We start from the raw sequence: 15,245 nt of genomic DNA on the forward strand, positions 1-15,245 counted from the left end.
ACGTTGAGGTTGGTGTCAAGATTCGGCCTTGTTATTTAATTACGAGAAGAGATTTTTTTGTCGGTTGTAGACTGCCACAGGATCTGGTTTTCGTTTTAAATTGATTAAAGTGATATGTTCATGTGGATATCTATATTATTATTGTTGTTGATTTATGTTTTGAAGTTTCACAACTTTCGAAGGGTCGTGATTGTTTGGTGCTCGGGTTTGAAGGAGAAACTAGCGAATTTTATCATTTGAGGTCGGCAGAGAGGACGCGGAGAAACTTTTACAATATTTCATTTCTGAGGTTATGATATTGACTCGGATATCTAGTGAGAGATAAACAAACTTTGTAATCGTACTGCAGATGCTCTTGACAAATAATATCAGTTTATTAAAACATTATAAATCACACGCTTCTCATGGGAAACCTTCAAGTGGATACAGCAGCGGTTCCGTAGGGAAGTATTTTTGGTCCGCTATTATTCAGTTTCAATCGTCCGTTCATATCGGTAATCATGTAGATTTTAATTTTCAGCAACGATCATTCTGTTGTAATAAATTCATAAAATCGTGAAATTTCGACAGAACAACGGTCCGTTCATTTATTTTCATGCAGCGAGTATGGAGATTGGAAAAAAGGGTGGAGAAAGTTATAGTGGTTTCTCCTTCTATATTTCATTTTGCTTCATTTGGTATATTTTCATTTATCATGGATGTCAATGAATTGAATCTGTTCGGAATTTATAAGAACCTAAATTTAAAATATCATAAGATGGAACAATGAAGAAGGAAATACTATAAATAATATGGACCGATGGAACAGGGTTGAGCATATATCTTATCAAATCTAGCACAGAAGCATTCACCAAGGGGACCAAAATAGAATAACTGACAAGACTTCTAGGTAAAGACATTCAAACTTTGATGCTTTGACTTGTCGGATCATTTTTGTCTACGGCTCTCCAGCTTCCTGAAAGAACGTTTCCTGCAAGTGACCGTCGCGTCGATGTATATGTCTCGAATACTTTTACCATCAACGCTGTTGGTCCCCGGGAGTTCATAGTGTCTCCAACCTTCTTTATATAATTTATCAACGACTTATCAATTTATGCTGCTTCAATAAGCTTGTTGGAGGTTAAAATGAACACCAATATGTCTTGGCAAAATCATGTCGCTGGAATTGCAAAGGCTGCTTCTCAAAAGCTTGGAACACTGTTCTGAACCAGAAAACTGTACACACCTCAGGAACTTTTGATGCTTTACAAAGCTCAGATTAGATCTTCTTCGGAGTATTGGTCTCATGTATGGAGCTCTACCCTTAAACATACCCTGAAGTTGCTGGATTCCATCCAGAAAAGAGCCATCCACCTGATTGGAGACATGAACATCAGTTGCAACCTTGACAGTCCGGAACATCAAAGAAAGGTTGGAGATTTGTCTTTTTTTCATAGATACTTTCACAGGAGGTGTTCAAGTGACTTGGCACATTTGATTCTGGCAAGAACGGTAACTAAATAAGTGTAAAACATTTAAGGAGGTGATTCCTCATCGAAAAAAAGATAGGATCTTTCATATAAAGAAATTTCATTGGTGCATCTTTTGTTAAGCTACAGCCCCTTAAAGGACAAGTAACGAAAAAGCTAATAAGTATGATAAACACGGAGCATTAGTTACTCATATGAGTCCGGAACCACCTATGTTGCTACCAGAATCAGTGGTAAGGAACGCGAGTCATTGAATAACATGAAGGGAGCAATTTATTGACAACCAACAAAAGACATGTACAAACCGGTACAGGAAACAACAGTATTGAAACGGGTGTCAAATGAATCGAAAAATCCTTGAGACTGCAGTGCTTTTGGAGATTTTTGAAGAAATCAACCTCCCTAGCAACAAAACTTGGACGACATATTTTGATGAAGAACAAACTTGCTGCCATAAGCGATAATTATAAATACAAAAACTTCAATTGTTGGATCCACATGACTTTTGACTGAAACCGAAATGATATGATTGTTTTAATGACGTATCCAAAAATTATATTTCCTTGATGAAACCAAAAAATGTATACCATAGATTCGAGATCTTCCATATTTGTATTACTCCAGCTTGGTGTTCTATCTGCTTCTATTGCAAACCCACTATTATTTCCTACGGTTATAATAATTTTCACGGCAAGACCTTGTCTAGCAATGAGGGAAAGTCATATATATTTTTGGTATTCAGTATACAATAAACATAAAGAATTCATTTCTGTTCTGAAAAATAAATATCAGGACCAGCAGAGAATCTTAGCAAGTGTAATAAATATGCAAGATTTTCTTTGAATTGATTAATTTTTCAAATGGAGCAAGATTGAAAATAATCAAAGAGAATATATAAAGTTTCATTTCGCAAATCATGAAAATACATTGATACACTAATTAATAAATCATTGTTATTTTTAAAGTTCAATAAATTACTTTCAAGTATGTAAATAAGTATTTTTCTAGCTGATGATAGCTGTAAATCAATGTCAAGAGGTTAGAATTATTGTTAATGATGTTGATAAAATTGTCCTAGAAATGTTATTGTTTATGGACTGATGGAAAATTAGTATCTAACCACTCGATCAATTACAGCGGAAGCTGAGAACTTTCTTGTGTGATAAAACTATTCCCGACGTGCAGTTATACTGATTTATGGTATCATATTCACCTGAGATGTGTTGGTGAATTCAAGAATGTGATATTCACAGTTTCACCATCCATAGATATGATGTATATTGATTAGTTATTTCGTTAAAGTCTCTTTATGAATAATATTGTTAGAAATCTGCCAAACCATTTACGCCAATCAGGTGCTCTCTGGTACGGCTTTTGGACATGAAACTCAAGACTGACAGTTGTTATGTTACTCTTCGTTACTATGGTAACGCAAAATTTGGTTTATCAACACAAACGGTCTGAGCTAACTAGATACATCCAAGTATGTTTCTTTGCAATACTTATTATATTATAAGGGCATACATTTCCTTCGATGATCTATTCAATAAGTTAAATGTGACAGATGGCATTTGAAAAACCATGCAATCTATCATGCATCTTGTAATCAGGAACAGCATTGACGTTGAAAAGAAATATCAGAGGCCCAAGAATACTATTACATAATACTCGTACAATATTATACTGTTCTGTAATACGTTAAAACATCAATTGGATAAGAAGACACAACGGGCTTATTTACCTCACCTCTGTTATCAATGTTAAACAGTTTATCTGAAAATATTTAGCCGCTCAAAGTGTAAAAAGCTCCACTCATGTAGAATAACAGGCTCAGACAATATTTTCTCAATAATTGCTCTATCTGAAACAACTAAGTTCCTTGGCACCTTTATAGACAGCAAGTTAACATGGGAACCACACATTGACCACGTCTGCAAGCTGCTTAATAAAGCTTATTTTGCCATTTTACAGCTTAAAGACACAATTGCCAAACAGGGTCTTGTAAGTGTGTACTATGCATTAGCTTATTCACATATTTCATTGAATATATTAACCTGGGGACGATCGAGTCATTTACAGCGCGTCTTTGTTGCTCAGAAAAGATTACTGAGACTGATCTTCAATATAAATCGCTTAGATAGCTGTAAAGAAACTTTTATAAATAATAATATTTTAACGGTACCTAGCATTTACATCTATAAATGTCTGGTGTACGCGAAAACTAATATACTCTCTTTCAATACCTCTGCGGAAAGGCACATGTACGATACACGACATAAAAAATTATTGTCGATACCTGGGCATAAAACAGCTGCATTCAAAAACTCTCTATACTATAACTGTATTATTTTGTATAACTGTGTTCCTCAGCCTATGAAAGAAATGACGTTATCTTCATTTAAAAATGAAATGAAAAAATATTTGATGCTGAATGCTTTTTATAGTATAGATGAGTTTATAAATAGAATTAAATGACCTGTCAAAGGGAAAATAGGAGGAATGAGGAATCTAAATTATTTCCTCATTGTGTAAACTTTTTGTGTAGTGTAAGTATTTTGTTTTATTCCATATACACCTGACAAATATTTTGTTTTGTCTCATATACACCTGTTTTTTTGTGAAATTGACAAGTATAAGTTATATTATACAATCATATTTATAAATATGTTCATGTGTGTAAATGAGATGATTCAGTTTTCATTCATTTTGTTACATGACTCTACATTTATTTGTGACATTTGTGATATTTATTTGTGTGTGATATTTAAGTGACGTGCCAAATATACACTATTGTATCAAATATTGGTAAATAAATATTCTATTCTATTCTATTCTATTGATTCATAAATTTCTTGCACAAAGTGAAACGTTTCGGTTTCAGTCGAATATTCTTTTCCTGGACCGCAGCCAGGTAAAATGTTTCTCAATTATCGACTTTAGCAAAGCTTTTGATACATTGAATCATCAACTACTTCGATCTATATTACATTATAATGGACTTTCTCAAAGCACCTTGAAATTTTTCGATTCATATCTTTCACATAGACAACAAATTGTGAGAGAGGAGAACCCCATGTCAGATTTCAATAATACTTCTTCAGGTGTCCCACAGGGTTCAATCCTTGGACCTATCCCCTACATAATTTACACCTCCCATTTGACAACCTGTTTGAAAAAACTCAAATATCATATGTATGCCGATGATACACAGTTGTATTATTCATTTACTCCTGACTGTACAGCAAAGCGAAAATATCATTAATGATGATTTGAATCAATTCGTTAATGTATCGAAGAAACATGCCCTGGAAGTTATTAATTCCAAATGCTCTGTGATTGTATTTGGAAGGAAAGTCACAAGGTGGAAACTTAGCGACCCGATCGTAAAAATTGATGACACTGTTTTACCAGTTGTAAATCAGATTTGAAATCTATGAGTTTTTATCGATGATGAACTCAAATTCAAAAAACATACTTCAACGTTGATTCAAAGAGCATTTGGGAAAATGAAAGTATTATACCCTCATAGGCATGTCTTGAGCCTAAAAACCAAATTATTCATTTGTGATTTGTTGATACTATCTATTTTCAACCATTGTGACGTAGTGTATCATTATTTTCTGAATAAAAATAAGCAACAACGAATTCAAAGAGTTGAACACCTGAAAAAAACAATAATACCCGAATATCTTCTACGACACATTGGCTCTCGTAGGCCATAGCTAAAATATTTGTAGTATTCTTATGTTTGTATCGATATCCGCCTCATATCCCCTCTTTATTCGAATCAAATGTTGTACCCGCAATCATAATTGCAATTACAATTTTAGGTCCTTTGTTTTTTTTCATCTTTTTTTGTAAGGTGCAAGAGGAAGAATGAACTCTGTTCAATCTTGTATCCTATTGACAAATTTGTATTTTGTTTTTCTCCATATGTTATTATGTTATTTCTGCTGTCAATAAATTCATTTATTATTATTATTTTCACCGTTGTGTCAGGCCCTATCCCCCGAAGCCTCGATACATTCGGGAGGGCGCACCAGCATTATCAACCAATGACCACTCCCGACACCGTGGGGTAAATGATCATTCGGTCCGAGAATCATGTGCCCTGAACAAGCGCAGTGAGCCAAGAATGACAGCCTTCTGCATCTGTGCGGCTAAGATGTCTGCCTTAGTGCGGCAAGCCGGTATGGTTTTAAGATTCGAGAGTAGAGAGGGCATCATTCCACCAAGAACTCCAATAATTAGAACAACCATCTTGACACAGTTATCTGGAAAGAGTCTGCGGAGTTCGAAGAGAAAATCTCGATATTTTATCCGTTTTTCCTCCTCTTTTCTGACGATATTTGTCTCGCCAGGAGATGAAAACTCCACGACAAATATCGTTTTGCCCTGGTGGTCGAGAAGGACTACATCAGGCGTATTAGCTTGTATGAGCCTGAGGGTGGGGAACGAATAGTTCCAATAAATTCGCACTTATTATTATTATTATATTCTGAGAGATACCTCTTTTTCTATGATTTTTAAGAAACAAAACTGATTTGGCGAGCATTATCGATAATTTAAATAGAAAAATACAGCATGAAACATTCAAAGGATCCAATGGAACAACACGATCAAAAATAAACTTTTTTCATTACACACATAAAGAAATACCACCAAAAAATTTCGCGGTGTTATAATTAACCTATTATCTACTAAATTATATCAATAAAAATGCGAGTTCTTTATCTTTCTAGTGAATATCGTAACACCAACTATATCTAACTATAAACAATTTTGTGTAGGAAGAATATTTATAAACCAGGAAAATTTCATTTCAAATAATATGAGTTTAATGACGATCGTGGTTAATTTAACGAACTGCGAACAGTATCCCACACGGTTCTTTTGCCAAATAATCGGTTTAACGCGAAACTCATTTAATTTGTAGGAGGAACAATATGATAACGTATTGAACAAAAATATAAAATATTCACGGTTAATGTCGCTATGGCGTTAATATTATGTGGACATCTTTGCCTTACGGGTTGAGAAACAATGTTCTTAGGGCACAGGTGGATGTTTATTTTTGAAATATTCGATGATCTGTTTTGAAACCCGTTGAATGTTATCAAGATCCTTGACTATAGGAGGGTCATCTTTGAGGATTCCTCAATGAGTAAAGAAAAAAAAACAACATTTCATTGTTTTTTAAAAAAATTCTTGAACTTCATATTGACATACTTTTGCATGCGTTCAAACCAATTATAAATTCAGGACAAAAAAGACCAATAAAAAAATATAGGCGTGATTATTTTTTGAGTTTATCTGCTGAATTACTATAAAAATTTTGTTGAGAATTTTTTCAGACAATTATACTGTCTACAATTGTTTACTAACTTTTGATTCATAATTGAAAAATTATAGACACAACTAAATTTAAAATTAAGAGGTTCGTTCTCATCAGAGATTCTTATATACATTTTTTACGATAAATTTCATTTATCAATTCTTCATCTTTTGGGGCGAGCAATGAAGTACTTACGTTTATACAAATCATATTTAAAGATATTGATCTTACCTTCTTTGTTTTATATTTCATTATTTTCTGAGAATTTACCGAATTATATATTCACATGTGTAATAATGCACTTATTTTTAATGAATGTTTATTCGAAATGGCTAATAGTTTATATACTAAAGATGATACCAGAGTATAGTCTATATGAAGTCAATCCGAACAGCTAAATGAAAGACTAATGTACCGGGTCTGATAAATTTACTAGTTAATACCATATAAAACCTCGCACATAAAAATAATGATTAGACCTCGTAATTATATATACCACATCGCCCATGCCATACAAAGAAACTGCCGACGTTCGGTAACTATTTAGTTTTCATACCATTCGAATTGACTTTGCATATTAGTATAATGTAATATGACCTAAAACATCTTAAATTACTAAAATACTTCATAAATTGGTTTTTGAATAAAAAACCCTCGACTTTTGTTGACCAGCTAGTATACAGCCTTCTATAATAAAGCCGAGTAATAGAGTTAGCCTGTAGTCACTTATGAGAATTGAACTTCAACCTAGACCTGGACTGCAATTATAAATCACTCAACAGTTCATGGATTAAGAGACACCACATAAGAATCGAAAGCTCTTACATCAAAGGTAGTCTAGAAATAAGTTTGCAGGGCCGCGGGTTTTATGCCTTACGTTTCGTCTACAATTGCGGTAGATATTAAAGGTAGTGATACAACGGGCAAAGTGTTCGTGTTGTTCTCGGCAGTTGTAGACCTCGCAGATAGTATAGTGGTTTCTGTTGTGAGGTCAGCACAAGCAATTTATAGACGAAACGTCAAGCATGAGAGCCTGCAGGCGTTGGCCAACCAACTCGGAGAATGGCTTCAACGTGGTTATCATAGTTCAGGATATAAATTTTAAAAAATTATCACGCGTCTATTTTCAAGATAGCGGTGGACCTATATCATCATCGACCCTGAAAACTATAACTTGAGTCCATTGAAAACAACGTATCTATTATGGAGTTGGTGAAGTTGATAGTCGATTAACTGAAAATCTGCCTTAAACAGTGAAGTTCGAGGTGTACTGAGTTGAACCTCAAAACGATGAGCAGCCACCGTTCTTTGCAGGGAACGTTTTTTCAGGAAGCTGAAGAGCCATACACAAAAATGACCCAACAAGCCATAGCATCGTGGTTGCTAGTGTGGGAATGAATAGTGGGTAATGCCTTTCTCAAAAAATGGACTGTGGAGTAGGACGCAAATTGTTCAGCTAGTAGATTTGCTTTTTCTATGGCTGTTATTACAATTAAACCATCCGCTTGGATGGTGGTGGAATTGTGGATTATGTAAAGTTCTGATTAACAGCTTTAGCTACCGACCAGAAGGATCTAGACCCATTAAGATTGGCAGGTTAATCAAAGAATGGCACATGTCTATACAAATCCTTCATTTGGATCTGACTAATTCAGTACATTTCTACCTAGTGTTGAAAGTATTTCCTTATTCAGGACTAATTTTGTTCATTTGGCTAAAGAGTTCAAATAATTTGCATTAATTTTATGATTTATATACCCAACAACTGTTTATACTTGATCATTAATATTTGGTACTTCTAATATAATCAATAATTGTTGTTTCTAATTGAGCAATCTATTATGTAATTGTATAATTTATTTATGAATATATTAGTTGCTAGTTTTGTGTGATAATATGAGAATAATAATGTTGAAAAATTCTCTAAGGAGCTAGAAATAAAATGCCGGACATTTATATTGCATGCGGTTTATTTCATTTTGAATCAAAGAGAATGCGACCATTTGCATGTATTATTCGTCAAAAAATCATTATCTCGCTCACCAAACAACATCTTTACACAATTTTTATTATTATTTATTCTGCATGATTTTTCATTCGCCTCATTCTTGGTTTTCTGCTTGGATCACAGGTCACGCAGGGCATCTCAGGATGGAGGAAAGGTCACAAAGGAAAATTTTACTTGGATGCGGTACGTATTTCATGATTGTTTTGTGAATGTATGAATATTGCTTTGGATTGTTTTTTTTTGCATGCTGCAAAGCACCTTTAACTCCTATTATTTTCTAATTGGTATAGTTAACATCTCGGCAAGAGACAGGGCCGGACCTAGGATTATTATCAGGGAAGGCAGGGTTTGATCTTGCCCCCCCCGAAGGGTGCCCAATCTACCAACACGTCTAGTACTACGTGAGGTTGAGAAAAAAATTACTGTATTATTTCAATCAAGTCATAATTTTCTTATCACAACACATATCAAAGTAGTTTCATAAAGTACTTTGAATGAATAAATATTCATTCATTTATATGGCGCATACAAGCGATTCACATTTTAATATTTCTTCAAAATATCATATGGATATATTACTAATTTTGCAATATGATTTGAAACAAATGGGAAAAAATGAATGAAAGAAAAATTACAGTATGTCACAGCAAAATCAGTTAATCATATCAACAATTTTTTTTTGTTTTTGTCGCGAATTAGTTATGTTTCATCATAAAGGCCCATATTTTTTAAATATTCATACATCTCTCTAATATTAAAATGAATTAGAAATAATAATAAAGCAAAGTTGCGTGAAATTAAAACGCATAATACAAATAAAAGTAAAATTATATCAAGCAATAAAACGTGAAACGAAAAAACAATAAAACGAATAAAATAATCAAGGCTGTTAGTACCCACAATCGAAACGTCGAGAAAAAACTTGGTTTGTTTTTTTTATTTTTCTTATCTCCTTTTTTAAATTTTTGTTCATTTTGATTTTTCATTATTTTTTATTTCTTTTTATTCTGTGATCATGTTCATCTTTTATCTTGATTATTTTAATCGTTTCATTGTATTTTCATTTCACGTTTTATTGCTTAATATAATCGATATTTTAACTAATCATACTTATTTTAATTTTTTTTCATAGATTTCGAATCAGATTGAAATCATTTTAGACAATGGAAGTCCGAACTAGTAAAATTAACAGCTTTTAAACTTTCATTGAAAGGAATACAATAACTACATTAAATTAAAACCTTAGCTTTCTAGCCTTCTTTGCTGCAAAACTGTTGATTATCTTATCAAAGGAAATCGAAGAAGGCCTTTTATATTCAATAGAAATGATGACCAAATTTGTAAGTCGTGTTACTGTTTCATAGTATTTCCTAAATACGTTTTTATGAGCTTCACTTTATGAGCTTTATTTTCAATATGAATCCGTTACTAATTCTGATGATGTTTCTGGCGCCCCCAAAAAACAGGCGTCCGGGGCACATGCCCTTGTTGTCCTGCCTGGATCCGGCCCTGACTTATGATGCTCATCAAAATTATTTTTCATTTGCAGGGATCTCAATAAGTATCAAAATTCCAAATCAGAAAAGTATATCGAAATCAGGTTCGGGGAAAAATATTATGTCACTCTTTTATAATCACGTTGTGTAGCGTTGCTATGAATGATATCTGTTCCATTTCCAAAAAAAAATTGTTTTGCAAATTGAAAAGGAAAATTATTTTCATGTCATTCAATGTTCATATAAAAATATTGTTTAGAAAGGTTTTCTTTTCCAGTTTGTATCTCAAAGAGAAACTACTGACAATAATCTTCATATACAGTGCATTCTATTTAAAACGAGCCATCCTGAATAACTTTTGGTACAATGATTTTCAGGAAAAATAAAAAAACACGTCAACAATAGTATACAGAGGGACACATTTTGACATATTCACATTTGATGTTACTTCCCCTATCGCACCCCCAGAGCATGTTACCAATTTTTTTTAAATGGATCATTCTATATTGTTTCGCATTATCAGATGCTCCATGATGAGCAGATTTAAACAAAGTATAAAACATATGTTCTGAGGCTTATGGTTCGAGAGCCACAATTTATTTGAATTCAAAACGAGCCACACTGAATAACTTCTGGAACAACAAACATTCATCCGAAAAACAAATTTTATAGAAGAAATTGTGATGCAAGTTGATCCGTTCAGTGAGACTTTCACAAAACTCGATAAGTCTAATGAAATTTGAACTCATGAAGGATCCTGAAAACAGTTGTGCAACTGATTTCCGATTCTCGAGATAACTTGGATAACCAGTCCATGCAAAGCTCAAAGCTCATTATTAAATCATCTGAAAATGGAATTTTTAACAGGTGATGACCGACTGTATTGCCAAACATGCGCCAAACTAACTGACTGTTATGAGGAAACAAGTATAGCTGAGGCACCAGTCAATCTAATAATAACACTGATGATCTTCAAACAAGACTCAACCTCTGACGGAAGCAAAAAACTCTTTGGAAGGTTCGAAATAGATGAACATTTCAATGTAGCAGACCACTATTATAATATTCATGCAGTCGTTGTTCACTGTGGTTCTGGCGTTGAATTTGGTCATTATTACGCCTTGGTCAAAAACGGAACGGTCTGGTTTTGTTTTATTTTGTTTTATAAGTGAGAGGACATTGTTAGATCAATATCTTCAGATGATGTGGGGCTGCAGGTTTTTCTGGGTTTTCCTGCAGCTGAAAAAGCAAATGCGCCACTGGAATCAATGAAGTCGCCCCGGAGCGCCAATTATTTTTTATTGTTGTTCTTATTTTCATCGTTGTTTTAATAAAACTTAGTAGGAGTTTGCAAATTTTCCATTTGTCCAACGTGTCCTAAAACTGCAGTACAAATAGCTTCATCGTTGACAACTCCTCAACGGTTATTCTTTTTATTGTTAACAGATCCAAGTTTCCATAAATTTGTTCAATAATTCCGAAACGTATTTGTATCATACATTTCTTCCTGGATGATTATCATTGAACATAGGGCAGCAGCTCTAGCCCTATTTCCATTCTGGTGGTACACACTATTTCAATCCGTTCTCAAAGCTTATAAACAAAAACAGAAACACCAATTGTAACTTCACCTGGTAGGTAATCGTTATTGTAGAATGAGACAAATACAAAATGAAGATAATATCGAATTCAAACTCAACTAGGCAAATCAAGACTTTTTTGAAGTATACTTCACAAACACACCTATGAAACCTAGGTAACAGATTGCACAGAAGTTTTTCAATTCAAATAATTTTCAGCTTCCAAACTATGAGCTTCAGACCATAATGTATTCTACTTTGTTGAAATCTGTTCATCATGGAACATCTGATAATGCCAAACAATTGATCCATTCAAATAAATTGTGACATGCTCTGGATATGCGATAGGGAAAGTTATATCAAATGTGAATTTGTCAAAATGTGTCCCCCTGTATACATACTACTGTTGAGGTGTTTTTTTATTTTTCCTGCAAATCATTGTACCAAAAGTTATTCAGAGTGGCTCGTTTTTAATGGAATGTACTGTATTTATGTATCCCATTACCTCAAAAATGGGATTGGTAGCTACTTTATATTTGATCTTGTGTAGTGTAGTAGTAATTGTTACATTACTTAGGTACCCACATCTATCATATGACAAACTATTGATTATATTTTTCAATCAGTTCTAAAGCATATTTTTCTTTCTTTCTGTGTATTTCACATGTCACTGAACATGGCACCATTACAGTGTCGACCAATCGTAAGTGACCTGTTTGTGTTTATTTTCTTCGGTCCCCATCGATGATATTTCAAGGTTCTCTTTTATTGAAATGAAATTTTATTTTACAGCTTCACGCCCGTTATGCGAAGATGATGCATATCAAAATTCTAATAACCTTGTGATTGTCTCAATTGCAGTTATTAGTTGCTTGTATGTGCTTTTAATGGTCCTGTTTAGATTTTTATGTGGCTATTCATTACATGGGAGTGCGTGTTTTGCCGCAGGTTTTTTTTCATGTTGATTGTGTTTTATGATTATTAGTTTTTAATTTAATTTAGACGTACGGTACCAACGTTTCTTGCAGTATGGTTCTGACCGCGACGTATTTTGAAAACCGCCACAATTCTTCCCACAACAAAATTTATGTTCATTTTGATACACTTACATTGACAATAGTACACAAAAGGCAATTGACAGATAAAACTGTAGAGAAAAACGTTTGTTTGAAGGTGGTTGACAATGTTTCATTAGTTTGGACTTCCATTATCTAATATAGAATGGTTTCTCCAAAGTGATGGTGGAACAGACTTTGGCTAGAAGACAGCAAGAGCTCCACAAGGAAGAGAAGCTGCCACAACCAGTACTTGTACTTCCCTACATCAGAGGATTGTCGGAAAGGATAAGAAGGATTGGATCCAGAACCTTCTTCAGATTTGGGAACACTATCCGTAGCAATCTCACGAAAACCAGGCCACCAAACCCGTACTGCGATTCCAAGAATTGCAATCACCGGATACCTTGCGAGTGCGGAGAATCACACATCGGTGAAACTAAGAGGCTATTTAAAGTTCGTATTGCCGCGCAGAAGAAACACACACAGCGAGGAGAAACCAGCAAATCAGGAATAACAGAGCATGTTTGGACTCATCAACATAACAAGCTCAAGCTGAAATCATCCACAAGGAGGAACACTGGTTTAGGAGAAGCCGCAATGAGCACCATATGTAACGGATAAATTAATTTTCTGCGTTATTAGCCATTTTCAAGAAAAACCCTGAAACACGTCGAATTATGTATTCGAAAAGACACTTTGTGACATAATAAAATGCCCCCTCCTTCATCCCCCTCAACGTGACAGCCACTCCCCCAATTTTTTTAAATGCGAAAGGGGGTCAAGTGATACCTTATTTTGGAGGGTATTCAATTTTCTGTACAGCCATATCTTTATTTTTTAATTTCGTGCATGCGTCAAAAAACCAATTGAATAAATTGTGTTATCTAAATCATTTATTAAAGCGGTAGCAATCAATGTGCAACTAATGGAAGTCTTCAGATCAAATGTTCAAACTGACAGCCATTTGTTTCTTGACAATAATAAAGGCGTTGCTGAAAGTTATCAACAACATTTTGAATGGTTTCGGGAGTGATACGTTCTATTTCTTCTCTAATTCTGATTTGCAAACTTTCAATATTGTTTGTTCTATTGACGTATACTTTGGATTTTAGGTAACCTCACAAAAAGTAATCAAGCGGGGTCATGTCGGGAGAACGGGCTGGCTATTCTATGGCACCTCGTCTACCAATCCATCTGTTGAGAAAAACTTCATTCAGATATGCACGAACATCAGTTGCAAAATGTGGTGGAGCACCATCTTGCTGATACCAGATACTCCTATCAATTTGATTCGGATTATCATTATCTGGAAAAAGTCTTTTCAGCGTTGGAACTAAAAAATTAGTCAAAAACTCCAAGTAATGTTCACTGGTTATTGTTTCGTTGAAAAAATATGGTCCAATTATGCGATTATTCCAAACATTTACTTTTCTGGGATAATGAGTGTGGGACTCCATCATCCAATGGGGATTTTCTCGGCTCCAATATCGACAGTTCTGTCGGTTGACGGTTCCATTTAAAAAAAAAAGTTGACTCGTCGGAAAACAATTATATTTTTCTTATACGAAAGATCCCGCATACACCTGGCTTCTATTATTTCGCAAACCTCAGTTCTGCGATCTGGATCGTTTTCGTTGAGTTCATGTACCAATTGTACTTTATAAAGGTGATACTTTTCACTTTTAAAAACACGCAATATCGAACTTTGACTTATGTCGTAAATGGCGGCAAATTGTCGGGTAGGTTTATATGGATTCACCTCGATGTCTACCAAAATATCCAATGTCTTTCCATCGTCAATCAATACACTCCTGCCTGGTTTTGAAATATCTTTGACAGTCCCAAATTCACGAAATTTCGTTTCTATTCTACTAACGGTAGATTGAGAAATGTGATGATCAGGATATTTATTATTGAACATTTCACTTACATTCTTCTGGGTTCTAGTTTTGTCCTCACATGCTAGTAGTATAGGAACACTTCTACTCTTTGACATTCAGTCAAATGAGACATTGCTAGAACTTTTAGCCTATTGTCTGAAAGTAATACTGAAAAAAAAAACACAAACAACAACTGCAAAACTGTTTCTCTTCAGCAAGTTCACAGAAAACATAAAATGTTTTACTCAACTGTCATAGCTGACAAACAACGGTTGGTAAAAATAAACAAAAAAATTGAAGGTGCATGGCATATTGTACAGCACACAGATTCAATGGAATACCTACGTGATACCTTTCAACTCTTTGAATTTTTTGTTTCATTATGACGCATGCACGAAATTAAAAAATGAAGATATGTC

At 34.2% G+C, this 15,245-nt stretch overlaps 1 protein-coding gene across 7 annotated transcripts in view; it reads left to right on the plus strand.

Moving 5' to 3' along the window:
- mtd (TLD domain-containing protein mustard) overlaps positions 1-15,245 on the plus strand; it is a 312,338-nt gene that overhangs the window by 225,810 nt on the left and 71,283 nt on the right. For 4 of the 7 annotated variants that reach the window (XM_074184319.1, XM_074184320.1, XM_074184316.1 and 1 more), the window contains exon 3: positions 8,936-8,995. The exons of the other annotated variants lie outside the window; for them this stretch is intronic. In XM_074184319.1, coding sequence (XP_074040420.1) covers positions 8,936-8,995 — 60 coding nt within the window. The remainder of the gene's footprint in view (positions 1-8,935; positions 8,996-15,245) is intronic. 7 annotated transcript variants of the gene reach the window in all.

Source organism: Leptinotarsa decemlineata, unplaced genomic scaffold (genome assembly GCF_025532065.1).
Source record: "Leptinotarsa decemlineata unplaced genomic scaffold, Ldec_3_MD MMD2_tig00026354_RagTag_RagTag, whole genome shotgun sequence".
NCBI lineage: Eukaryota > Metazoa > Arthropoda > Insecta > Coleoptera > Chrysomelidae > Leptinotarsa > Leptinotarsa decemlineata.